A 26,950-nucleotide genomic window follows, 5' to 3' on the forward strand; every position below is an offset into this window, starting at 1 on the left:
CAGCTCCAGGACTCCAGGCTTTGAGGACTGGCAGAGGCTCGGGGCTTGGCTCTCCAGGGTCCAGCACCTGGCAGGGGCGTTGCTGTCAATCACACAGACCAGACGCAGGGATTGGCCCTTCAGAACTGATAGGGAGGAGCCACTCTCCAGTGCGCCTTTCTCCCCCTCCATCCCCATTGTCTAGTCATTTATTTATTAGTTCTGTAGCCATTAACTGCAGTAGTTATAACAGTAAAGCACAAAGATGCTGGAGCTGGACTGCCTGTGTTTGAAGCCAGATGATCAAGTTTGGGGATGTTAGTTAACCTCTCTGTACTTCAATTTTCTGTTTCATAAGGTTGTAAGGATTAAATAATTAAGTAAATTATCATATGCAAAATGGTTAAAATAGCGCTCTTACAGAATAAGAATGAGCTATTAAATGAGAAAAATAATATTTATCTTATTTCATTCATTCAACAAATATTTATTAGATTTCCCATGTTGTGCTCAAGAAAAAATTGTTCAAGTTCATTGTTTGCAAAAGTGTTTGAGGATTTCAACATTTTCCCCAAGGACCACTGGTAGCTCTTTGACCTTCCAATTGTTCTCTTTTGAAGCATCATGTCATCATTCTTGTTGATTTTCTCCTAGGTGTAATGGGTCTAACTCTACTGTGTCCTTCCAAATTCGTGGTTTTGACACATTTTTCAAACATCATTTTTATCAGTGATCTCATGAAATCTTGCATCTCTTTGCATTGTATTCACATTATATTGTAGGAGGTTTGCATCATCGGACAGAGAGACTGACTGAGGTAGATATTTGTGATTTATAATAAGAAACATATATTTAGTCTTTGTCCCTATTTCTGGCACCGAGCTCCCCAAGCCCTTGGAATTTCCTAAGTGGTGACAGCGATAAAGGTGTCTTTTGTTACCTTAATGAGGTGACTTTTGGAAAGCACCTAAGGGTCGGGGCTGGTTTCCAGGAGAACTAACCACGTGATTAGATGGTTGGAATTTTCAGTCCCATACTGCCCCTCCTCCACCTCCAGAGAGGGGACAGGGGCTAGAAGTTAAATTGCCAATGGCCAATGATTTAATCAATCCTGCCTACGTTATGAAGCCTCCATAAAAACCCAAAAGGAAAAGGTTCAGAGAGCTTCCAAGTTGATGAACATGTGGAGATTTGAGGATAGTGGTGTGCTGGCAGAGAGCATGGAAGCTCCTCGCTCTTTCCCCATACCTTGCCTTTTGCATCTCTTCCATCTGACTGTTGCTGAGTCACACCACATTCTCTGGCTCAGGAAGATCCTATAATCATCAGAAGTGGACTCTGTGGCTTCATGTAACCACAAGCCAGATAGTTTTCAATGAGGCAGCTTGGCAGGCCAGGCATCTACTGGGTCCCACGGAGGCAGGATGAGGAAGCGAGATGTTATAGTCTCAATAGATGGGGTTCTGAGAGGTGAGGAGCTTGATGAATTGTGAAAGGGGTGGATCTTCCGGACCTGATGCAAGAGCCCACGTAGCTCCAAAACCTGAGAAAGAAGAGATCCGAGCTGGGGGCAGAGGAGAAGTTCAGACAGGAAAGACACACTACAAAGGTAGAGCTCGTGGGGAAAGCCAAGAAGTGTCTGTGAGGCTGGCCCAGTCTCCTTGAGCCCAAACAGGCACAAGGAAAGCAACAAACACCCCACCCTAGCCAGGGGCTGCATCCACAGCTCCCAGGCCTCCGTCCCAGCCTCTGCCCTTGGGCCTTCCCTCTCAGAGGAGTTTAAGAGCTTGGGCAGCACTTCACAAGTCTTTTTACATGCCCAGACCTGGGCTGAGGATGAGTGTGGGATGGGAGGATTCCATCCTAGGTGAGTCCCTGCTTCCAGCTCCTCCTTCCCTGCATGGTGGTGATACCAGCTGAATACAAGGTTGACATAAGGGAAGCCATATTATAGAAAAGAAACCCTGTTGTAACTTTAAATGACCTCTGATTAACTAACCCAGACATGCTCTGTAGATTTTATGGCCCCTGTCAGCTGCTATAAGTTGATAACTTTGTTCTTTTGAGTTCCTTAGGAGTGTGATGACACTGGGCAGAGTCTATGCTGATAGCCATCATCAATGACACCTGAAAGATCAGGGTATAGGGCGTTTCTCCAGTCTCTGATGCATATCCAATAAAACAAAAGACAATGAGGACCTAACACCAGATGTCTGCCCCCACCCAGAGATCAGATGAATGCCCCTACTCGGAGACCAGCCCCCTATATAACTGGCCTGTAGTTTTTGTTCTGTAAGATGGTTCTTTCGGACATTAGTCAGTGATCTTCGCCCTTGCTAGCAAGCTGTAATAAAGTCCTTTCTCTCCTACCACCTTGCCTCTTGACTATTGGCATGTCTTGTGGTGGGCAGACCACCCCTCCTTGGGCGATAACAGTGGGAGAAGGACCTGAATTCCCAGCTCTCCTGAGAGGACATGGAGAAGGGTCTCCAGGGACAGAAGGTGGGGTCTGAGTGGGAAAGTGAAAGGAATAGAGCCCACTTTTGAAGTGTCTCTGGGGTGAATTGGGCTTAACCTTCACTTCCCCTGCGGTGGTTTGGGTGTTGCTGTTGGAGAGAAGGGTTTGAGGCAAAACCCAGAAATAGATGCCAGGTGTCTGCTGGGAAGGGCTAATCAGATCATGTCAAGGGGCTCCGAATAGGCCTTCCAGTCTCAGAGATGCCACCCCTGTTATCCCTGCAATGGGGAGGTGAGTGGGCTGGAGCAGAGGAGGGTGAGGGGCAGCTGGAACTAAATGTCACAGAGCTAAATATTGAGGTCTCCACAGTGTCCCTGTGTCCCTAGAGGAGCACGCAGGGGATGGGCTGCAGGTACCAAGGTCAGTAACAGTGCAGGGGGGATTGTGTGTCCTGGTGCTCTGTATTCTCCAACCCCCCGGATGGATGGAATCACTGGGACCCACTCTACATCTTCTGGTTCCTGGAAAGGGGCCAACATACATCAGGATCCTCCAGTGGCCACAAGCAAAATGGGTCAGAAGCTGCAAGAGAGGACCCTGGACCACTTCCATTTCCTCAGAGACCCCCAGACCAACAACTGCTCCCTGAGAATCAGAGACATCAGGAAGAAAGATGGCAGGATGTACTTATTTCGGTTGGAGAGGGGACCTGTCGTGAAGTTTAGTTTCAAGTATAAGACATTCTCTCTGAATGTGACATGTAGGAATGGGCCCTTACTCCTAGTCTGGGGGTGGGGATCAGAGTGAGAGTGGGTGTGCCTGGGATCCTGGGGCTGAGAGGGGAAGCATCTCTGGGACTATTGCAGAGGCCACTTCCAGATTGACACCTTGGAGACCCCTCTCCGTTTCTTCCTTTATCCTTCCCAGCCCTCATCCAGACACCTGACATCCAAGTCCCAGCAACTCTGGAGTCTGGCTGTCCTGGGAGCCTGGCCAGCTCCATGCCAGCAGCCTGTAATTGGAGGAAACTCCTCATCTTCTCCTGCATATCAGACACCCCAGCTCACATCTCAGAGGTCACCATCATCCCACAGCCCTGGAACCACAACATCGATGTGACCTTATCAAGGTCCCATGTGACTACAGAGATGACCATCCAGCTCAATGTCTAGCATAAGTGCCAGGCCAGGACTTCTGAGTGACTGCACGTAGTGGCTGTGGGGAGAAAATCAGAGCCTGGGGTACTTGGAGTTGGGTCATGGATTCTGGGCAGGTGAGGGGGGAAAAGAGGATGCTCAAACTGAAGCTAACCTCAAAACTGAAGAGGAACATATTGTCTTCTGAATTCAGATGCTCCACAGAACCTGAGCATTGATGTCTTCTGTAGAAATAATATAGCTATGAGAGAACTTCTCCTTTCCAAGGCTGTGATGGAGGGAAGGTGTCTACAGCACCTCAGAACAGAGTCCCCGTCTTGCGGAGCTTGAATGACAGGAGGGCTGAGATCAGAAATGCAGAATACAGGTACTAGAAGGTCCCCGAGCTCCTCTGTCCTCTGTGATCAGTCGCTACTCTCACTACCACAGCAAAGACGTTCTTCTTATCAAATCTTATGGAGACTTTCCATCCTCACTTCCCCAGACTGCTTGGGAGGATCTGTTGTTTTGGCAACTCACTTCCTCTTGATCTTCTCAGCTCCCTCCCCAAAAGCCAAATCTAGCATCAGATGTTGCCTTTAAAGACCCCCCTCAGGATCCTACCTCTTCACCCAGCCTTGCCTCTCTGCTTTTTAATACTTTCAATTCAAGTATTTTCCCCAGAGAATTTATTTGTGTGGTCTCATATTCAAAAGGTTCAAAAGAGCATGTAGAGAATGTCCCTTTCTCATCTCTGCCCCTCTAGATTCCTAGTTTCCTTCACTAGAGGTGTACATTGTAAGCTGTTTCTGATGTGTTCATCCAGAGATGCCTCATGCATATATAAAAATATCTATATTATTTATTTACGTGTACGTATAAATATGGATTTCGTGTGAACCTGCTTTTTTACACGCAAAGCATCCTATATACCTTATTCTGAATCTTATGTATTTTTAGTTAACAATAATTCTTAGAGATCCTTCCATGTCAGTAGATAAAGAACTTCATCCTTTATTACAACTGCAAAGTATCCCATTGCATATATGTATCATAATGTCTTAGTCCGCAAACAATTGCGTGCTAATGGAAAAAACTGCTGCTGCTTATAAACACTGCTGCAATGAATAAGATTGTACATATATTTTCTAAGTATGCTAAAATGTCTGTATGAATTTTAATTTCTCAGTCAGAGAGCACATAGATTACCAATTTGATAGATATGGCCAAATGACTCTCCAAGAGGTTGTACCAATTTGCGTCCCCACCTCCTGCAAAGTGTTAGGTCTCTGCTTCCTTCCAACATCAACAGTAGAGTGCATTAGCAATGATTTTGATCTTTCCAATCTTACAGATGAAAAATGTACCCCACCGTAGTTTTAACTTGCATTTCTCTTGTTAGGCATGAAGGTGAGAATTTTTTTTTTTAGTAGATTTCAGAGTCATTAATATTTTCCATTACATTCTGTTCTGCCATTCTATGAACTGACTGTTTATATCATTTTTCATTGTTATTAACTTATATTTCTTTTCTTGAGGATTTGGATAAGTTCATATATATATATATATGTATATATATAGTGTGTGTGTGTGTGAGGAAGATTGGCCCTGAGCTAACATCTGTTGCCAGTCCTCCTATTTTTGCTTGAGGAAGATTGTCCCTGAGCTAACATCTGTGCCCATCTTCCTCTATTTTGTATACAGGATGCCGCCAGACATGGCTTGGTGAGTGAGCAGTGTGTAGGTCCACGCCCAGGATCTGAACCTGTGAACCCCAGGCCACTGAAGCGGAGCATGTGAACTTAACCACTATGCCACCAGGCCGGCCACGGATAAGTTCTTTTTATATTAGGAAATACAATCATTAGTCTGTAATATGATAGTAAATATATTTTTCAAGTTTATCATTGTCTTCTGACTTAGTTTAGCTTGGATTTGCTATCCAAATTTTGTTTTATGTAGTTGAATTTGTAAGTCTTGACTTATAGCTCTTTGCTTATCACTCTGGCATTCTCAACTCTGAAATTATATATAATGTATATACTATAATATGCATACATGCAAACACATATTTATATTTATATTTAATTTACATTTATATTTACATATAAACCTGCCCAGGTTTCCTCTCTTCATCTCTGCTCTCCACACTACCATTCCCACTTCTTCCCTCTTGCCTTACAAGATTAATTTCCATACCCTGAAAATTCAAGGCCATTTCTATCCACAGTTCTTTGCTCTGCTGTCCCATCCTCCCAGCATGCTTTTCTGCTCTAAAATCATCAGAAATCTACTTTTACTTGTCCATCTCGCTCTGCTTAAGCACTTCATCCTCCAGGAAGCCCTCCCTGACTGTCTCTCATGGAACTGCTCATCCTAAGGGCATCCTCAGCCTGAGTTACTTCATCACAACACTCATCATATTGCTGAGGGAGGGTCTGGTCCTGGGCCTCTTGTCTTCACTAGACTGTGAGTCTGTTGGGAGCCGAGACCCTCTCAGTGGCATCTCATTTAGACAGGGAGCAGTAAATGGCTGCAGAATGAATAAATGCATGACTAGATTCTGGAGAAATTGGATATGTGAGTTGGTAAGGCTAACAGGAGAGGAAGTGTGGGAACTATCGGGTGGCCAGGGGACTTGACTGGGGATCTCCCAAGGATAAAGACCCTCCAACTATTCCTGCACCTCATGGAGTCTGAATCTAGACTGAGAGATCAGCTCAGAAGGGGGAGAGACCAAACTCATCAAAAAGGGGCAGGGTGGAGGGAGAGGCCGCTTCTAAACATCTGAACACTAGGCTGTGTTTGTCACTCTCTGTCTCTGTCTCTCTGATGTTCTCTTCTCCCCTCTTTCCAGAACCTGCAGCCTAGGAGAATGACTCCTCTTTATTAGTCCTCAAGGGCCAATTCCTGCATCTGTTCTGTGTGATTGACAGCAACGCCCCTGCCAGGCTGAGCTGACCTAGGAGAGCCAAGCCCTGAGTCTCTCCCAGTCCTCAGAGCCTGGGGTCCTGGAGCTGCCCCCAATGGAGTCTGGTGATGGAGGGGAGTTCATCTGCTCAGCTCAGCATCCTTAGGGCTCCCAATATGTCTCCATTAGCCTCTCTGTGCAGAGTGAGCCCTGGTAGGGAAGAAGGGGCAGGATACCTGGATTCTGAGGGTGGGACTGTGGACAGGATGAGGTCTTGAAGAAAAACTTCATTCTCTCTTCTCCCCTAGATGACTCCACTATCTCTGTAGAGCAAGGTGTTTGCAGCCCCTGGGTCTTATCCTACTTAAGGGGAACCTCATGGGGACCAGCTTTATACTCACCTATGGACTCACCTGGATCTACTACACTAGGTGAGCCCTTCCTCAGATGATCCAGTACCTGAGCCCCCAAATCCCAAGAGAAAGTGACTTTGTCTATCTTCCCCAGGGTGATTTCCCTGCAGCCCTAATCCTAAGCTCCCCTTACATTTTTTCCTACAGGTTCAGAGGGTCCCAGAGGAGCACGGCTGGGAGAGTGGACTGAACCACTCTCTCTCCTCTAGACACGGTGAAAGGCAGGAAACAGAAGCTCAGAGGGACAGAGTCCCTGTCTCCCAGGCATCCCTCTCACCAAAGCTCCCTTCTGTGCATCAGGGACACACTTGTTGACTTTTCTCAGCCAGAAATAACCTCTGTCCACTTTCATGCCAGGTCTCCTGAACTGGTCCCATGGGAGAGGATGGATGGACCAGTCCTTGGCTGGTGTGCTCTCAGACCATTTCTCTCTCCCTCCTCTACACTGCTCTGCACCACTGGAATGTACCCCTGCAGGCTACATTTTCCAGGCACTTTTATTAGCTGGCTTCCCACTAGGTTCAGTTAATGAGAGCCAAGTATTGGAGATTAAAACCAGGAAGAAAATGGAGAAGCCAAGGTATTTATTTCTTCCTCTCTCTTTGCATTGTGCAACGTCTCTGGCAGTGTCTGCATCCCCTCTGAGGCCCCAGCTCCCAAAGAGGAAAACCTGCAGTGGTCCAGCTTCCTCTGAGTTCCCCTGATCCCTGGGCTCTGGCATACTGCCTCTTCCTTTTGTCTTGGTGGTAGCCTCCTGCTGTTGCTCATTTCTAGGTTGCTTCATTGTCCTCTGTTTAATTTTTCTTTTTTTCTATCAACTGTGTAACCAACTTATTTGATTAAATTTCCTCTGCTTTAAATACTCAGAGTGATTTTTATTTTTGTAATTGGACCTTAACTGATACAGATAGACAGAAGAATGGATAGATGAATGAAAAGACTGATACGATGGATGGATGGATGGTTGGATGGATGGATGGATGGATGGATGGATGGATGGATGGATGGATGGATGAATGAATGGAAGAATGGATGAATGAGGATGTTATTCAATGAATTGACCGTCTTACCAGTCTTGGAGTTTGTCCCAGACTTTTTCATTCTTGTTCCATTTCCCAAGCATCCTCATTCTCCCTTAGTCTGAAATGTGTTTCCTTGTGCAATCAGGAATTTGTGTACCTGATTTATTTCAATGTTATTTTGTGTGATGTTCCTATTCCTTACAATTCCTGTCCTTCCCATAACCATGAAATGCTTCCACGTTATCATATTATCCTGAACCAGGAGGTTCATTTCAGGTCCTTACCTTCATTTCTCACTCTGCCCCACCTCTCCATTTCCTGAAATCTGCCTCATTGTTTACTTTATGGTCACTATTGCCCACTTTTCTAGGGTGTGCTTCTGACTATTTGGTGATTGAAAAGCCTCCTCCTGAAAATTCAAGTGGGCTTGCTGGCATTGTCCTGAGTAATTGTGTTTTCCCTGCAACTTGACTTTTCTTCATTCTCCTCCGTTTAAACAAAGTGTCCCAAGAGCCCAAAATTCTCTTTAGGTTATTTCTTAATAGATAATTTCATCAATGTGTTCATCTAGGTATAGAGAGCAACTATGCAAAGATCACAAAGATGAAATTTCTCAGAATGACAATGTGAAAGATGATGTGAGTGGAGCCATATTAAAATAGAGCCATTTCAGAGGAACTGCCTTGTATGTTTTGTTTTCTTTATCTTCCAAACTGGACCAAACTGCCAACATTCCAAGAAGTCAGTAAGGACAAGAATATCCTGTTTGTAAGGACTGATGAAATTGGAGTTTGCTGATGACCCAATCGATAACCAATCAAGGAAGTTCAAGTCTAGCCTTTTGCCTAATAACTGAATCTCAAGTCAGTCTGTGAAGTACAAACTTAGCCTTACCTCATCTAGCACGAATGAACTCTTCTTTAATACAATTCACCTCATCTTTCCTTTTTCCCATAAAAACCCTGAGCCCCTCTCCTGTAATCAGGACACTATTTGGGTTTCTACCTGAGTGTGTACTCCCCGAATTGCAATTATTTGATCCCAAACAAACGCTTTGCCTCTTAAACTGGTTTCTATTTTTGTAGTGTCAACTGAGGAAAAATCCACTACAGTTCAAACAGCAGATATTTATTTGGGCAATTAGAATTGCAATTCAGGAGACACAGATTCAGGCAGAAACCCAAAAATATGCTCCAAAGAAGGTAAAGAATGCAAGAGTTTATAAAGGCAAAAAGAGATAAATCACACAGGTTGCTTTGGAAGACTTGCGCTTGGTGCTGGCAGCAGCTGTTACTTCTGGGTTCCATGTGACTGGTTGCTAAGGCCATCTCTAAGGCAAAAAGTTCTTATCTATGGGAGTAAGCATAGTTCTTGAAAGAAGGTTGAGATAACGACAGTAAAGCACAGTTCAAAAGTTCCATTCCATCTGGGTAGAGACGTGGTGTTCGTGCAAACTCCCATTTCCTTAATGGCCCCCCAGCTCCATTTTAGAAGCCTTGACATATGTTACTCCATTTTGTTATTGCTGACCATGATAGGCTGACAATGAAATTTTCAACAGGACTATTAGAGACAGTGAATTCTTCAGTGGACCAGGGGAATAAAAGCCTTTAAATCATTGTGAAAATGTAAAAAAGAGTTATTTTTCAGAGTACGCAACTTCAGTTTTTCCTAGAAAGATCTTTCTCTCTCTCGTCCTTTCTTTCTTTCTCTCCCTCCCCCTTCCTCTATTTTTCTCTCTCTATATGTATAGCAGGTCCCCTGTCAGTATGGGACAGCCCCAAGACTGCTCTGTGAGACGCCAAGTGCCTTCCCTGGCTGTATGGAATAACACTTCTTTGAAGATGGGAGCCTCCAATGACGAGCTCAATTTGGGTGCGACCATGTCGTTCACCTGACAAAGCCGCTGAATAAAAGTGAATAATGGAAATAGAGAAGCCTTGTCAGGCACCATGATAACTATGGGCAAAGAGTAGTTTCAAAAGTGCTAGTGGGCATGTGCATCCATAAACGTGCCGGACACATCACGTCAGGAATCCGATGCAAACCGAAAGTGGCCCAGAGAGGCCAGTTCACTGATGTTGCCGCTAGTTTCTTACCCATATAGAGCTTGAGGGAAGCTGAGGTGATATGTGCTGGTTGTGATGGGGTTCTGAGGTCAGTGATGAGATGTCAGCTTGGGGTAAGTCATGAAGATTCTATGGGGAGACTTTTGGGAGAGGGGTTTTGGGGTGAGTGATGGGGGTCCCTGGGGTGAGTGATGGGGGTTCTGTGGGTGAATAATGGGAGGTCAGCTGGGTGAGTGATGGGGCATTTGTAGGATGAATGATGAGGGGTCTGTGAGGTGTGTGAAGGGGGTGTTTTTTGTAGTTTAAGTTGAAGGGTAAGCTCACTAATTTTCAACCTTTCCTTGTATATTTTACTTATGTATTTTTTGTAATTGTTTTTTTTTAATAATTTTATTTATTTATTTATTTTGCCCCCAAAGCCCCAGTAGATAGTTGTATGTCATAGCTGCACATCCTTCTAGTTGCTGTATGTGGGACACGGCCTCAGCATGGCGGGAGAAGCAGTGCGTCGGTGCGTGCCCAGGATCCGAACCTGGGCCGCCAGCAGCGGAGTGCGCGCACCTAACCGCTAAGCCATGGGGCCGGCCCTGTAATTGTTGTATATAGCTTTTTTGTAATTTTTAAGTTCCACGTGTACTTTAATATCAGTTTTTATTTTGCCTGATCCTAGAGACCTGCTCATTTGAGGCCAGTAAATGTGTATCTTAAGAGGGCCTTAGCGGATGGTACTGGAGGACATATGGGGAAGTAATTCACTGCCTTGGGGACTGTGGGGTTTAGTGATTGATTGAGAGTCTAGGAACTTCAGGGACTGGAGGACTTTGAGGGTCATACTGTAATACACTTGGGGGGCTAGTGAGTGGTAACATATAGCAGTTGGTAGCTTGGGGTGCTGAGGGTAGCTGTAATTTTAAGCATACGGGAACCAGTTGACTAGAGGTGTAGGGGATCAGTGATCAGGGTTTGTGACTGCATTGTTTCTGGGTGGTGAGTGTTGGTGGTCTTTGGGGAAAGGGTCATTTCGGCTTCCCTTTGGGTCCCTGTGAATGTGGTAAAGGTCAGTGATTGGCAGTTGAACAGGTGGATGGATGGGTTTCTATTCGGGTGCCATACGTTGATCCTTGTATTGGGGATTGTTGGGGATTTGTGAAAATCAGTGAATGACACTCCTTGGGACACAGTTATTATTAATCAATAGCTTAATAATTTTTCAGAGCTTGGGCTGTGTTAGTGTCTTAGGAGCATTTCAGGATCCTCTGCAGCCTTGGTCCACTCGTTTGGGGATTTCTGAATGTCTGTGCTATCAGTGACTGATTTGTATCTGTGGGTCAACCCATTATGGACAAACCGGAGGTAATCAGTGATTGGGGGTCCTGGTGCAGATCTGCAGGTTTTCCAGGTCACAGTGGGCGGTTGGCTAGGGTGAATTTAACCTTTATCTTTGTCAGTAGAGGCTGGGCTGTGTAGGGTGTCATTGATAGGCAGTGAAATGTCCAGAGCTCAGAATAGGCACACCAGACATGGCCGCCACAAAATCTGAGCTACCTGAAGGCAACAGGAAATGGAAATGGTGTTTCTGGAAGCTGACCAGGTAGGGGACCACATGGGACACTGGTGACTGCATGCAGTTTAAAACAAAGCTGATGTGGGACTGATTCCCTGATCTTCTCTTTTGACCTTAAGGCAAATTAAGTAACAGCACTCTGCCTCAGTTTCCTCATCCACAAAATGGCTATAATAATGATCATACTATTTAGCAGACAGGGTTGTGTGAAAATTAAACAAGCTACCTGATACTTAACTCTGCAACTTGCTGGTTTTTATTCAACGTTTACCACATGCCAGGCAGGTGCTGAGGGCTTGACAAGCTTCATCTCTTGTAAGTTTCTCAACTTAAGGCCCTCCTAAGACACATGTTCACTGTCCTCAAATGAGCAGGTCTCACTAACAAGTGATATAAAAACCTACATTCAAACTACACTTGAAGTTTAACTGTTACAAAAATACTTATATACATACAGAAAAACACAAGGAAAGGGTGAAAATTGATAATCCAGTCATCCAACTTAAATTAGAGAAACTTGCCCCCATCACTCACCCCATAGACTCCTCGTCAACTCAGCCAAAAGAGCTGCCCGTCCTTTACCTCACACAGTCCCCATCGTTCATCCAACAATGCTCTTGAAGAGATCACTCACCTCAAAGACCCCCATCACTCACTCTAAGATCTCCCCCATCACTCATCCTGAAGACACCCCTAATATTCACTCCACAGATTCCACTCCCCCATTCTCCCCAGCAAACCTACTCCAACTCATGCTTCTCCATCAGCCAGTCCATAGTTTCCTCTGTAACACAGAAGGCCTGTGAATGAGGAAACACCGGCCCCCTGTGGTCAGCTCTCAGCAGGAGGATCCAGATTGTCCAAAGAATAGACAGTCCCAATCTGCTGCTTCCTGTGTCTATCCTTGGGTTCTGGAGAACTGTCCCTGGGGCTGGTCCTGCTGACCTCACAGAGATGGTACTGGGGAACATTTGGGGAAGTGATCCACAGCTTGGGGGCCTTTAGGAGTCTAATTGATTGAGAGCAGGAGCTTCAGGGACTGGAGGACTTTGAGAGTCACATTGTAACACACTTGAGGGGGTCAGTGATTGGGGACCTATAGAATCAGTAGAGTGGGATGCTGAGGGCAGCATAAAGGAGCCACTGACCTAGAGGCCTAGGGGGTTAGTAATGGGGGTTTGTGAAGGTGATTGCATTGCTTTCTGGGAAGTGAGTGTTGGCATCCTTTGGGAATGGATGAGTGGGTCACTGTTGGCCTCTCTTTGGGTCCCTGAGGACATGGTAAGGGTCAGTGACTGGCAGTTGAGCATATTGACAATAGTTTTCTATTGGGGTGTGTTACATGGATCCCTGTGTTGGGAATTATTTAGGGTGCAGTGTTCACCAAGTGCCAGGCAGGTGCTGAGACCTTCACAAACCTCATCACGTGTCAGTTACACACCTGTGATAAATACCTCCCTCTTCATTTTGGAAACTATGACTAAAATAATACCTTTATATTCTCGCAGTTAAAAGGTGGCAGAGCTGTGATTCAATTTCTTTTAGTTCAGTACAAATTTTTTAGTATTTTCTTTCCTTTTTTTCTTTTTTACCCTAATAGAGCTAGATTTTCCTGAGTTTTGTCTACTCTTGGTGTCTAGGACAGTAATCTTCACCTAAGGGCCCCCAGAAATTCATGTGAAGTGAATGTTGGATGAGTGACCATGTGGTCATTGCCTTTCCAGGGCATCTTGTTGTCGCTCAGAGGCCCTGGGTCAGGCCACATCATTGAGGCTGGAGGGTCTCCCTTCACAGCCCAGCCTGACTCTCCCTAGTGGTTCCGGTTGGAGCCTCCAGATACCCATCCACCTTTGGGCTCCTGGGAAAAGTGGAGTTGACAGCAAGAGAGACCGAGAGTAGAAGCCCAGACTGGACATGCCTGGTGATGTGAATTTGCCCCAGAGGCCCCAGGTCCTGGGTCCAGAGGAGCAGGATGGATCATGTGAGGTGGAGCAGGAGTCCCTGGGACAATTCTCTAGAACATGAGGGCAGATGCAGGAAGCATCAGACTCTGGACTCCCTGTGCCCGAGATACTACTCAGCAGTAAAATGGAATGAACCACCGATATATACAACAGCTTGCAGGAATTGCAAAAAGCCAGACATAAAAGAGCACACAGTATGATTCCACTTTGATGAAGTTCTATTGTGGCCCAAACTAAGCTACGGTGATAGAAATCAGTAAAGCCTGCCTCAGGGAGGAGGTGTCATGAAGGAAATTTCTGTAGTGATGGAAATATTCCACATCTTGATTGCGGTGGATGTATGCATTTATCAAAACTCATTAAAACTTGTGCACTTTAGAAAAATACATTATATAAAAATTATTTATTATATATTAATATATTTGTATGTTATACATCATAAGTATATATTGTGCATATTTGAAAAAATATATATGTAAGATACTGTAATGGTAGATACAAGACATTATGCTTTTGTCAAAACCCATAGAACTGTACAACACAAAGAAAGAACCATAGTGTGAACTATGGACTTCAGTTGATAATGATGTATTGATATGGGTTCATTAATTGTAACAAATGTACCACACTAATGCAAGATGTTAGTAATAGGGGAAATCGTGAGGGGAAGGGAGGTATATATGGGAACTCTCTGTACTATCTGCTCAATTTCTTTGTAAACCTAAAACTGTTCTAAAAAATAAAGTCTATTAACTATCAAAAAATTCACTTGTTATATATAAATCCATTATTTATAAATGTACATAAATATATATTCATTATGTGTAAATTATACCACAATAAAAATGAATAAAGACACAGGCAATGACATATACTATGGTTACATTTTTTAAAGATTCAAAAATAGGTTTATCTGAAGTATAAATTTTAGGGATACATAGATGAGTGATAAAACTATAAAGAAAATGTTGAAATGGTTCATGTAAAAGCCAGGAGCATAGATACTTTTAGGAGAGATACACAGAGTGTTGTAATCAGAGAGACCCACAAAGGGGACATTTGAAGGGTGGTCATTAGTGTTTTATTATTTGATCTGTGTCGGGTTTACACTAGTTTTTGCTTTCTAACCATTTTACTAATGTCACCTATATGGTTATACACTTTATATATATCACAGCAAAAATTATAGTAAAAATTTGACAAGATAAGAGAAGTTCGACTCTCTGATACTCATCTTTTGGTGACGTTTTACAATGATTCTTCCCCCTAGAGCTCAATATTCATAAATGAGAGAACAGTTTTTTTTTTTTAAGCTCAAGAAATACTCAGTTTTATCTGCCAGAGAAATAAAAGACTAATTTGTATGATAGATTTGATTGCATCAAAACAAAGGTTGCCATCAAATTGAGGGCAACCTAGACAAATTTAATCAAGAAATGACAGAATGGGAGAAATAATTTCCTTTAGTTAAGCTCACAAGAGCATTTTAACTAGGATGTACAAAAACTTCCACAAATCAACAAGAAAAAGGAAAACAAGCCAACATAAAAATAAACAATGGATGTGAATATTTATGTCACAAATGGGGAAGCATGAATGAAAGACAAGTCCACGTTGAGATGCTCGAACTCACTGGTAGTTGAAAATAATCAAACAGAAACGAGATACTACTCCACACTCATCAGACCAGGAAATCAAGTAGGCAGATAACAGCAAGTGTGGCAGAGAGAAAGCATGAACCTCCTGCTTCAATTGTGTGAGCATAGACTGTTGAGGCATTTTGGGAGCTGGCAAAACTCTATTTCATGAACTGATTGTATTTGCTTTGTGATAAATCACTGAGCTGCACACTGAGCCATTTGTGTCTTCTTCTGCATGTTATACTCGTTACAACAAAAATTTTAAAAACTAATATTAGGTGGAAGTAGCCAGAAAAAAATGCGTGCTCTATGCTGCCACTTACACAAAGGTCAAAAATAGTAAAACCTAAACTTTGAAATTTAGAGATGCATATTTGTTGGCAAAATATATTATTCTCTGAGGTAAATAATAGGGATGAGATTAATATCTTTAGAGAATTTTAGAAGGAAAACTTCAAGGTCTATCTGTGTAAATGCTTTGAATAGATAATTCACAAAGAAAGATTACAGTTAATTAAAAAAGTAAAAGATGGGAAAGCCTGTTTATGATCACACTGAGGCAAAGTAAAGAAAGGATATAATACCATTTCTCTAATCTTGAATTAGCAAAAGTGAAAAAAGTCAGACATATCAGGCACTCTCATGTGCCACTGGGAGATTTAAAGGAGTGGGGCACTTTTGGAAAATGTCGTGTTGGTCTCAAATGGAATTGGAGGAATCATCTCCAATCCCCACTGATTGTATCAATTAGAAAAGCATTTTGCTCTAAGTTACAAAAGGGCTGACTTCCAGGAACTTTAACAAATAGGGCTCTATTTTTCTCACATAACACGAAGTCTAGAGATGGGCTGCTGCTGGCTTTAATTCAGTGGCTTGGCAGAGCCCAATGGACATTCCAGAGAGTAAAGGAGGAGAAGGGGCACAGGGGAAGCCCAGCCCCCAGACCAGACAATCCACACCCCCCTGATTTTCTCCTTCCTAGGCTGTCCATTATCTCTGACTCAGCTGCATTCCTGACCTGAGGCCCAGATCGGGTTCCTGTCTAATCAGACCTTTCCCCACTGCCCAGTTATTCCTAAACTCGGGACCCAATTCTGCTTCAGCACCATGGACAGCGCCATGTCCACTTTCTGGGGGTCCCCAAAGACCAGGCTGTGTCTTTGCTGAAAAGAGCGCCCCTCCTGTGGGCCGACCCTAATGGGAGAATTGGAAGAGGCTTGGGGAGCGGACATGAACAGGATAAGGGACTCCCAGTGTAGGTCAGCCCTTCTCAGGCTCCTTGCCACCCCCAGGACATAAGCCTTATGTTCCATGACAGAGGGACGTCTCACATACCCTTGGTTTCTTGCCTCTGAGGGGAGATTCCACCTTCAGTCTTCTCAGAAATCCCTCTCTGGCTGGGGAAAGCCCCTATTCCCCCCTCTTCTAGCTCTTACAGACACAAGGACCTCTCTCCCCAACACGCTTATATATCTGTCTCTCTCCCTCTCCCTCTCTCTCCTTCACCCTCTCTCTCTCTTCCTCTCTGTCTCTTGCTCAGTCTCTAGCTGGTACCCAAATGGAGCTCTGGAGAGAACAGAGAACAAGACTCATGGTCCTTTACTGTCTCTAGCTCTGTACCAAATCCAGAAAAATTCTTAAAAATTATGCCTCAATGTCTGTCAGATAAATGAAGGAATGAAATATCAGAAGGCTGAATGAGGCATTGTCTTTGGAAGTGATGAAAGACATTCAAAGTGTTTAGGCACACGAAGGAGCTTGCTGAGATTGGGAAAAATGTTCTGTGACATCAGAGATGGATCGCTGTCAGTGGGAGACCTACAGACTACAAAGGGGAGATAGGTAAGGAGAGGGGAATTACATGGTCACCCCATGGAGGAGAATTGTGGAGGCTGGAGGAGCTGTGGAGAAGATGGGGAGAGACATTCTGTACATGTATGTGCAGGGCTCCCAGGAAACGTGAGGAGGAAAAAGAACCCAGTCATAGGGTCTGTCTCACCCTGAACCCAAACAGCTCACCAAAGTCTGGCACTGGATTCAGGGCTCTAGGCTCAGTCCCAGCCTCTTTCCATATGGTCTCTCCATGCAGATGAATTCAAGAGTTCACCCAATGCTTCCTGAGGCCTCTGGGGAGCTCCACCCCTGGAGTGGGTCCCACACAGAGAGGATTTGGTCCCAGGAGAGTCTTGGTCTCTCATTCCTCTGTCCCCATGAGGGAGGCTCCAAGAAGACTATCTGGGGAAAATAGACGCCAAACTCCGCATCTCTCTTGAGGAAAGTGGGGGTTGGTCTTCGGAAAGTGACAGGTGGCATTTCAGGGTACAGAAAGGAGGAAGGGTCCACCCTGCTGTGGTCCCAGGGGAGAAGAGCTCAGCTTTCACTTCCCCTGCAGTGACCCAAGACAGAGAGGGGTATTCTTGTTGAAGGGAGAACTTTGGAGACAGAAACCACACATCTCAATCAGAAAGAGCTCCCAGCTCACCGACCACCCAACAGTCGCACCCACCTTGCAGTTGGGAAAGGCTCATCTGATAGTATCGAGGGAATCTAGATGATCTTCTGCAGCCCAGAGACGCTGCTGCTGTTGCAGCCACAACTGTGAGGGCAACAGGTGTGAGGAAGAGATTTCTGGGCGGTGTCAGAGACTCTATTTCCTGCAGCGGACCCTGGAGGATGGTGCAGGTACAGTCTGTAGCCTTCAGCCAGTGATGGAGAAGGAGGGCCTGCCTGTGCATCATATCCCATTCTCCAATTCAACCCATGGACCTTATGGACTGACTTTAGCCCACTCGACACTGGCCTTCAGATCCTGGAGGTGGCCAATAGACACCATAATCCCCCTCTGGCCACAGACCCTATCAAACCTGGAAGCAAGAATGTGGAGCTGACTCAACCTCCTCGGGGATGCAGGGGCCCACAGTTGCTCTCTAAGCATCAGATTTTCCAAGAGGTGGGAAAGTGGGAAGACTTTAGGATAGAGAAATATTATGTAAAATATGACTCCCAATATATAACACTGTCTCTGAAGGTGACAAGTAGCCAAGGGTTCCCAGGAGAGAACCCCAGAGACAGGAATACCCTGGCACCTTGCCTGGAGGGTGGGGGAGGTGTTCAGGATCAAGGGGCTAAGAAGCGGGGAGGCCGATGTGAGGGTTACCCCCCGGATCGCACTCTGGGGTCTGAGTCCTTTTCTCCTCTCCAGCTTGTACTAGATACCCCATCTATACCTCTTTCACCAGATGTGCAACCATCTTGGGGTCTAAACAGCACTATGCCAGCAATTTGTGTAAGATGATGTTTCTCTCCCTCAGGGTCCCAAGACCTCCTACCATTCCTAAGTACTCACCCATACGTTAGGGTCCCAAGGTCATAACCCTAGCCCTACATGCCAGATGACCTTCCTAGGAGGTACTAGATCTATAGATAGAACCATCAGAGATGTTCAGCCTATAGATGAATACCTGTATGTGATTTTTCAGGCCCAATAATAGGCAAATAGAAAGGCTTTCCCTGGCTGTCTCCATGGGAATTCATCCTCTTGGCACTCTTGACTCCGGGAGCTGGCCTGGAGGGACCTGCTTCTCCGGTACAGACAACCGTGCATGAATCCAGGAGGCAGGACTTGGGGGCTCTCGTCCTTCCTTGTTGCCTTACTTGGGAAAGCCCCTTGCATGTCTGAGCTTCAGGGTTCACCTGCCACAAGCAGAAATGGGCCTGGATGATCTCAAAGGGGCAGTCACAGCTGACTCTGTGACTCTGAAGTTTCCTCTTCTGGGCATATGGCCCTTTCTTTTTACCACAGGCTTCCTGTCTCAGCTTCCTCTGCCCTCCCACAGCTGCGGCTTTCTCTTCTCTCTCAGAGGGACCCCAAAGGCAGACTGTCCCAGGGCAAGAGGAAGAAATGCCACTGCAGCTGCTGCTGCTGCTGCCCCTGCTATGGGAAGGTGAGTGGTTAAGGGGAGACGGGACCCCACTCCAGGGAAGCCCTGGAGCTCCAGGCTGTGTTTCTCTCTCTCCCCAGTGCCCACGGCTCAGGATCAGAGCTACCATCTGGAACTACTGGAGTCTGTGACAGTGCAGGAGGGCCTGTGTGTCCTCGTGCCCTGCAAATTTTCCTATCCCAAGACTACCTTAGGAACCCTTCACATGTTTTGGTTCAGGAAAGGGGAGGATAGAAACCATGATCTTCTAGTGGCCACAAACAAACCAAAACAGAAGCTGCAGGAGAACACCCAGGGCCGGTTCTTCCTCCTCGGAGACCCCCAGGCCCACAACTGCTCCCTGAGCATCAGAGACGTCAACATGGGGGACAGTGGGACGTACTTCTTTCGAATGGAGAGATACTTCAGGAAACACTCGTATCTAGATAAGACGCTATCTCTGCATGTGACAGGTATGGTGGGGGCCCAGGGAAAAGCCCCAGAGTGTGGGGCATGGGAAATAGAAAAATGAAGGTTCTGTTCTTCCTAGGTGTGGGGTGTGGTGGGGACAGTTGTGAAAAAACCCTGGGGCAGGCTGAAAACAGGCCGAGGGGCCCCAACCTCCTCTCTCTCTTCACCAGCCCTGACCCACAGGCCCAACATTCTTATCTCTGGGTCCCTGGAGTCCAGCCACCCCAGGAACCTGACCTGTTCTGTGCCCTGGGCCTGTGAGCAGGGCACACCCCCCATCTTCTCCTGGACATCAGCTGCCATCACCTCTCTGGGCCCCAGGACCTGCCTCTCCTCAGTGCTCACCCTCATCCCAGAGCCCCAGGACCATGGCACCAACCTCACCTGTCAGGTGAATTTCCCTGCAGCTGGTGTGACTGTGGAAAGGACCATCCAGCTCAACATCACCTGTGAGTGCTGGGCCAGGTCACCCGAGTCCCTGAAGAGGTGGGGCCAAGGCAGAGCTGGGCTAGGGCTTGATGTAGGGGTCCTGCTAGTCTAACAGGAAGGGGTCCCCCTATACCAGTTTCCATGGCTCTTGGGGGAAAGGCCCAGTGCCCACCCATCTGTCACCATGGGTGTTAAGGCTGCAACATCCTTCTGTCACAGATGCTCCACAGAACATGGCCATCAGCATCTTCCAAGGAAACAGCACAGGTAAGAAAAACCTCTTCTCTCCAGAGCTGGGCTGGATGCAGGTCTAGCTGGATCTAGAGCTCCAATTGTCCGGGGACTAGGTGAGAGATAAGTGAGAAGCCAGATACTGAGGTCAGACGTGGGGAGAGCACAGGGGGAAGCCCCCACAAATCCCAACTCCCTGAAGTTAATCTTTTCTCACCCACAGCTTTCTCTGGCCAAATCCAAAGGAAGCTGTCACATCCCTCTTGTTTCACTTTCTCTCTGACGTTTTACCTCCTCCTGCTTCCATAGGCCCTCATTGGTCCATTAACTGCATTTGTTCACTATGTCCCTGTCCTGAGCCCTCTGTCCTCCATCTGCCTGACACTCTGAGCAGCTCAGGGAAATCTTCTGGACCTCTTCTGAAGGCCTGGGGCCCGACTCTCCTAGTCCCCTCCTCAGAGTTAGCGTGGAGAGAGATGCCAGCTTCACCCACCCCATATCTCTCTGTCTTTGTCTCTCTGCATCTCTCTGCCCAAAGCCCTCAAGGTCCTGCAAAATGCCTCGACCCTTCCCGTCCTGGAGGGCCAGGCTGTGCGGCTGCTCTGTGTGGCTGACAGCAACCCCCCTGCAGAGCTGAGCTGGTTCCGGGGGTCCCCAGCTCTGAACGCCACCACCATCTCCACCACCGCCATCCTGGATCTTCCTCGCCTAGGGACTACAGGAGGAGACTTCACCTGCCTTGCTTGGCACCCGCTGGGCTCCCAAAATGTCTCTGTGAGCCTCTCCGTGGTCTGTGAGTATGAAGACCCCTGGAGCAGGACACCTGGGTCCTGTGGAGGGCAGAGGCACTGCTGAAGTTCTCTTCCCTCCCCTCAGACCCCCACAGCTGTTAGGACCTCCTGCTCTTTGGAGGATCAAGGTCTGCACTGTGGCTGCTCATCCCGAGCCCAGTCGGCCCCCTCCCTGCACTGGAGGTTGGGGGAGGGTCTGCTGGAGGGGAACAGCAGCAACGCCTCCCTCACGGTCACCTCCAGCTCCACTGGGCCCTGGGCCAACAGCTCCTTGAGCCTCAGTGAGGGGATCAGCTCTGTCTTGAGGCTCAGCTGCAAGGCTGTGAATGTCCATGGGACTCAGAGTGCCACTGTCCTGCTGCTTCCAGGTGAGGGGTCTCATGTGGGGTGACACTTGGGGAAAGAGGAGCCTGGACCCTGGTTTTAGTTTCTTAGGGCTGCCATAACAAACTACCTCAAAAAGGGCGTTAAACAACAGAGATTTGTTGTCTCATAGTTCTGGAGGGCAGAATCCAGAGATCAAGGTGTCAACAGGGCTGGTTCCCTCTGAGGCTGTGGGAATCTGTTCCAGGCCTCTCCCCCAGGTTCTGGTGGTTTGATGGTAATCCTCGGCATGCCTTGGCTTGTAGAAGCATCTCCCCTATCTCTGCCTTCGTCATTACTTGGCATTCACCCACTCTGTGTGCGAATTTCCCCTTTTTAATGACGACATCAGTTATATTGGATTAGGGCCCAACCTAAAGTTCTCATTTTAACTATAACTGCTGTAAAGACCCTGTCTCCAAATGAGGTCACATTCTGAGGTAAGGGGCAGGGAATATGCCTGAGGGGGAGTGAATTTCAACATATGCATTTTGGGGCCGGGAAACAATTTAACCCATAACAGCCCAGAGAGATGGGGCATGGAGGAGAGGCACCCCAAGGTCTGGTCCAGAGTGGCTGGGGGTGTAAGATCCTCAGTCCTGTGGCCAGGGGAAGGGGCTGGGCCAGGGTCTACAGAGCAGTGGAATGCAGAGCGACTGAGTCCTGTTTGGGGAGTGGGTACACTAAGGGAACACAGAGAGAGAGAAGTGACCAGTTGGGAGGATGCCACGTATTGGGGTTGGAGTTTACTCAAAACTCAAATTATCTACAGGTAAGCCAGAACCCAGGGCTGGCAGGGTCCTGGGAGCGGTCGAGGGAGCTGGCATCATGGGCCTGCTTTCTCTATGCCTTTGTCTCATTTTCAGGTGAGAGTGGGCTCCAGGTATAGAGGGAGAGTCCTTGAGGGCTTTGGGGAGAGGTGGGAAGGGCATAAGGTGTCAGAATCTCAGAAATCCTGAGCTAGAGGACCTTGACTGGTTGGAAAGCCAGGAGCCAGGGCAGGGAGGCTGAGTGGTGGTATGAATCAGCCCATAACCAATAGAGATAAGCATGGGGTCCCTTCCCGGGGGGAGCACCTGGAGAAGGGCTCCACCTCCCCCTACCTCATTAAGCATTTCTATGCCCTTCACAGGGAGTAGGGGGTGGTCTGCCTACTCCATCTCCCAATAATCAGGCTGAAATGCCCTGGGCTGTTTCCTTAGAGTGAAGACCTGCAGGAAGAAGGCAGCCCAGCCAGTGCAGAGCATGGACGACGTGAACCCAGACGAGGGCTCAGGCTCCAGGGTGAGTGAGGGGACATGAGCTCCATTCAACATTATCTCTTGTGGATGCCCCCTCGGGAATGGCCCCTAGGAACTTCCCTATTTATATCCAACACTCCCCAGAGTTCCACAGGTGGACATTTTAAATTATTGACTCAATTTCTCTGATGCTTCTCCTTCTGGTGGGACAAGTAAGTAGTCCAGTGGGTTTGTTGGGGATGTTTATGTCTCATCTGTCAGATGATCATATTCCCCTGGAAATATCAGCCTTTTCTTCTGGTGTTGATCACTGGAGAAGAGTAATAGTTCAAACCTAGTCTGTGTCAGACCCACTGGGTACAAGGAGAGTGGTGGACACGGGCTCTAGGGTAGAGAGCACGGGCACCCCAAAGTCACAATTCATCATCTCATTTTGCATTTTCCAATCTACCACCGTGTTTATTTAATATCAACACTGAACTTATTGAGGTATACTTTACATAGAATAAAATGCACCCATTTTAAGTATATGGTTAAATGAATTTTTAAAAATGGATACACCCATAACCATGTCCCTAATCCAGGCATGAAACATTTCCATCACTCCCCCAAATTCCCTTTTTCCCCTTCCCAGTCAATCCCTGATTTCCAGCGATCACTGATTTCTATCACGATAGATTAATTTTGCCCATTCCGGAACTTCATATAAATGGAACCAGCAATATTTACTCTATATGTCTGGCTTCTATCATGTCATTAAAAGATATAAAAATCCTAAACATGTATGCACCCATAACAGAGCATCATTCATCAAAACAAATGAACAAAAACTGACAGAGATGCAGGAAGAAGTAGACACGCCCACAATCACAGCTGATTATTTCAAAACTCCTCTCTCAGTAACTGGTAGAACAAGGAGACAGAAAGTCACCTTTCTAATTCAATTTTCTTAATTCCCTGTACTGTTTCCCCTGGTTGATCTTGGGGAATGGAATGCTCAGTGTGTGCTAAGTCCCCATCAGGAATCATGGGGAGAGGAATCATGGATGTCAGGAATCAGGACATATCTTTTCCACTGCTTTACTTTCAAATTTTCAGTAAACTCTTTTTTTTTTTTTAATGAATATCTCTTGAATTCAGTAGATCACTGTCGTTCAAAGCATGTGCTCCAGAGCCAGACCACCTGCATTCAAATCCCCTTTCCCTACTGAAGAGCTTTGTGACCCTGGACAAATGATGTTCCCTCTCTGACCTCTGTTTATATTCTGTAACATGGGATATGAGGAGACCCTGTGTCACAGAGTAGTTGTGAGGAGTACTTAAAACAGCATCTGGCACATACTGAGCACAGGACTCCTTACTACAATCAGAATCCTTCCCTCCTCCAGCAAGTGAGTCCCAAGGGCAGTTTGTTGTTGTTTTATTCCCTGCTGCGTTCCCAGGGCCTAGAGGAATGCCTGACTCATAACTCACAGCAGGTACTCAATAAATATTTCTGGAATAAAACATTGAATAACCATGGTGCTGGAAAACATTTTCTATTAAAATCTCTGTCTGTGTCTCTGTCTGGGTGAGGGTCGTCTATACGCAAATACTGTAGCTATGATTATTCAAGACACGTTTCTTTCTTTCCCGTATTTTGGCTGCAGTAGATTAGCACAGCTGATCTGTCACTGATTTTCATCTTTCTTTTGCCCCCTCTGGGCAGCCTTCTCCCTCTCTTCTATTTGCTCTTCAATAGTGAAGCCCTTTCCTCCTGACCTGAGAAATGTTTTTGCCATTCTGAGCTGCTGTTTGAGTGTTTCTGTTTCATGCACCTCTAGCCTGAGGGTGTTGTCGGCAGGAAGCAGATATGAGGGAGGTGTCTAGTGACATCTTTCCTGCAGGACCTGCTCTCTGCTCTGTCTTCTAGGACCTGTCTAGAAACTGGGTATGCGGCCCCTGCCCCTGCCTTATATTTCGAAATATCTCCTATTCCAAATTGATATCTTGAAATGTATTTGTTTTCTCTTTATTTAGTACCTGCCTCTCCTAGGAAACCATCAGCTGCATGGTGTCAGGGGCTGGGTCTGCTTTCTTCATCAGTCCACACATAGCACCTCTTGCACGGCCCCTATGGAGGATGGCGCCATAGTGAGAAAGAGCTGGATTTCAGTCCTGGCTCAGTGGTGCATGTCTAGAGATGTGTGTCTTCAGGGCAATGTGTATAATCTCTCTTAGACTTAGTCTTACTATTTGTAAGATGAATATGATAATAGTAGCTTCTCCTGGCATTTTTCCTTTTTAAAATATAATGTGTTGAATATAAAAACTTATAAAGGACAGGCCAATCTTAAATATTACATTTTTGAACAAATGAAGGGGTAAATGATAAAAGTTCCATCAGTCCCAATCCCATTCTGGTCCTTGGCTACTTTCTCCCTCACCCTATTACCCAGCTCTGAATCCTTCTCTTCCTTCCACTCAGGCGCATCAGCACCAGGTCTGGACAGACTCCCCTTCAGACCACCCAGCCCCTGCTGGGGCGAGCCCCATCGCAAGAGAGGAACAGGAGCTTCACTATGCTTCCATCAGATTTCACAAGCCTCAGGAACAAAAAGACACCAACACCGAGTACACAGAGATCAAGACACACAAGTGTGGAATTATTTTCTCACAGTTCTAGAGGCTGAAAGTATGAGATCAACAAATCAGCAAGGCTGCTTCCTTTTGAGGCCTCTCTCCTGGGCTTGCAGACAGCTGTCTCCTCCCTGTGTCCTCACATGGTCTTCCCTCTTCTTGTAAAGATTTCCTCTTCTTATAGCAATACCAGATGTATTGGATTTGGGCCCACCCTAATGACCTCAGTTTAACTGAATTACTTCTTTAAAGACCCTGTCTCCAATACAGTTACATTCTGAGGTCCTGGGGGTTAGGAGTTCAACTTATTCATTTTGTGATTTTTCCACTCATAACACTCAGCCTCCAATTATTTAAAAATTGATGGCCTTGTTGGCAATGGTGTGAATCCCCAAGTATATGTGAAAGACCACAGGACTTGAGTCCAAAAGAACTGAGTTTCAAATCCATCCATGCCACTTTTTGAGTGAGTCCCTTTGTCTCTCTGTGGCTCACTTCACTGTTCTGCAAAGCAGGAGAATCACCCTTCTAATCAGATTATTGTGAAAGAGCCATGAAAACATACATGTAAAACAGTTAACCAAATCCTGATGTGAAACTTTTTGTGAACTCTGAGCCCAGGCTTGTGTCAGGACTTTTATTGGCTGCTTTAATAGAAAGTTTCTGCTAAAAATTTCTCCTAAGGTTTGGAGGGGCCAGTCTCAGAGGCCATGGAGATTTCTCCCTTAGGATTGGAAAGGAGGCAAAGATGGCTGCTCTTACCAGTTCCATCAAACAATATATTGTAGACCCTTCCCAGTACAATGAACGCAAGAAAGAAATAAGAGCTCTCCAGGTCATAAAGTAAGAAGTAAAAGAGTCTTTATTCAAAGACAAGATGCTGGTGGGCATAGAAAATCTAGTTATACACAAAGAAGCTGCTAAAACCAATAAAAGAGTTTAGAAAGGTGTTACGATACTAGTTCAAATGACACAATTCCTTTGTAATGTTATGCAATGGCCAAGGATGATTAGAAATGGAATTTTTTTTAAAGATGCAATTTACAGTAATGTGAACCTATGAAATAAGTTGAAGGAAATATATACAAGTTGTGTACATTGAAAAAATGCAAAATTTGCTTCAGGAAATGAAAGAAGACCTAAGTACATGGAGATATATACCATGTTCATGGATTAGAAGACTCAATATTGATAGGATGTCAGTTTTCCCAATTGATCAATAACTTCAATGCAATTTCAAATTATCAGTGAGAGCTTTTGCAGAAAATGGTGAGCTGATTCAAAACCATACATAGAAAAGCAAACAACCAGAATGTCCTAAGAAATTTTGGAACTGACAATAAATCCATTGAAGGAGACCCCTTTAGTTCCTGTCTCCCTGTCCCAGGATTCTCACCACCTCCTGCACAGACACCAGCTATGCAGGAGAAACATGTCCTCCACACCCAGGAGCAAGTCTCTTCTCCCAAAAAATCCTGCTGCTCCCAGTGGAGGATGATTCCCAGGCTAGTGGTCCCCAGTCCTCGTTTCCTGAGCGCCAAAACACCCAGCAGAGGGGTCTGCATGGGCAAAGCCCCAGAGGCATGGCAGAGCTTGTCACGTTCCAGAACAGTGAGGGGCAATGTGGCCAGGCAAGGGGACAGCTGTCCAGAATTCAGCCATGGAGGCCTGTAGGGCTGCTGTGGCAAAGTGGGCACTTGTTCTTTCTCCTTTCACTCTCCCAACAACC

At 46.0% G+C, this 26,950-nt stretch overlaps 1 protein-coding gene across 1 annotated transcript; it reads left to right on the forward strand.

The window, feature by feature from the left end:
• The first annotated feature begins 19,028 nt into the window (after nt 1-19,028).
• Nucleotides 19,029-26,540, forward strand: LOC101389053 (sialic acid-binding Ig-like lectin 6). Its single transcript, XM_087421227.1, is given in 10 exon segments — nt 19,029-19,100; nt 19,178-19,549; nt 19,718-19,996; nt 20,196-20,243; nt 20,746-21,035; nt 21,037-21,103; nt 21,106-21,366; nt 22,134-22,227; nt 22,564-22,645; nt 25,070-26,540. Coding segments are annotated over 10 exon segments (1,734 nt in total). The 5' UTR covers nt 19,029-19,057; the 3' UTR covers nt 25,268-26,540.
• Nucleotides 26,541-26,950: the final 410 nt, after the last annotated feature.

Source organism: Ceratotherium simum, chromosome 33 (assembly GCF_057802395.1).
Source record: "Ceratotherium simum simum isolate JZ-2026a chromosome 33, ASM5780239v1, whole genome shotgun sequence".
NCBI classification, from domain to species: Eukaryota; Metazoa; Chordata; class Mammalia; order Perissodactyla; family Rhinocerotidae; genus Ceratotherium; species Ceratotherium simum.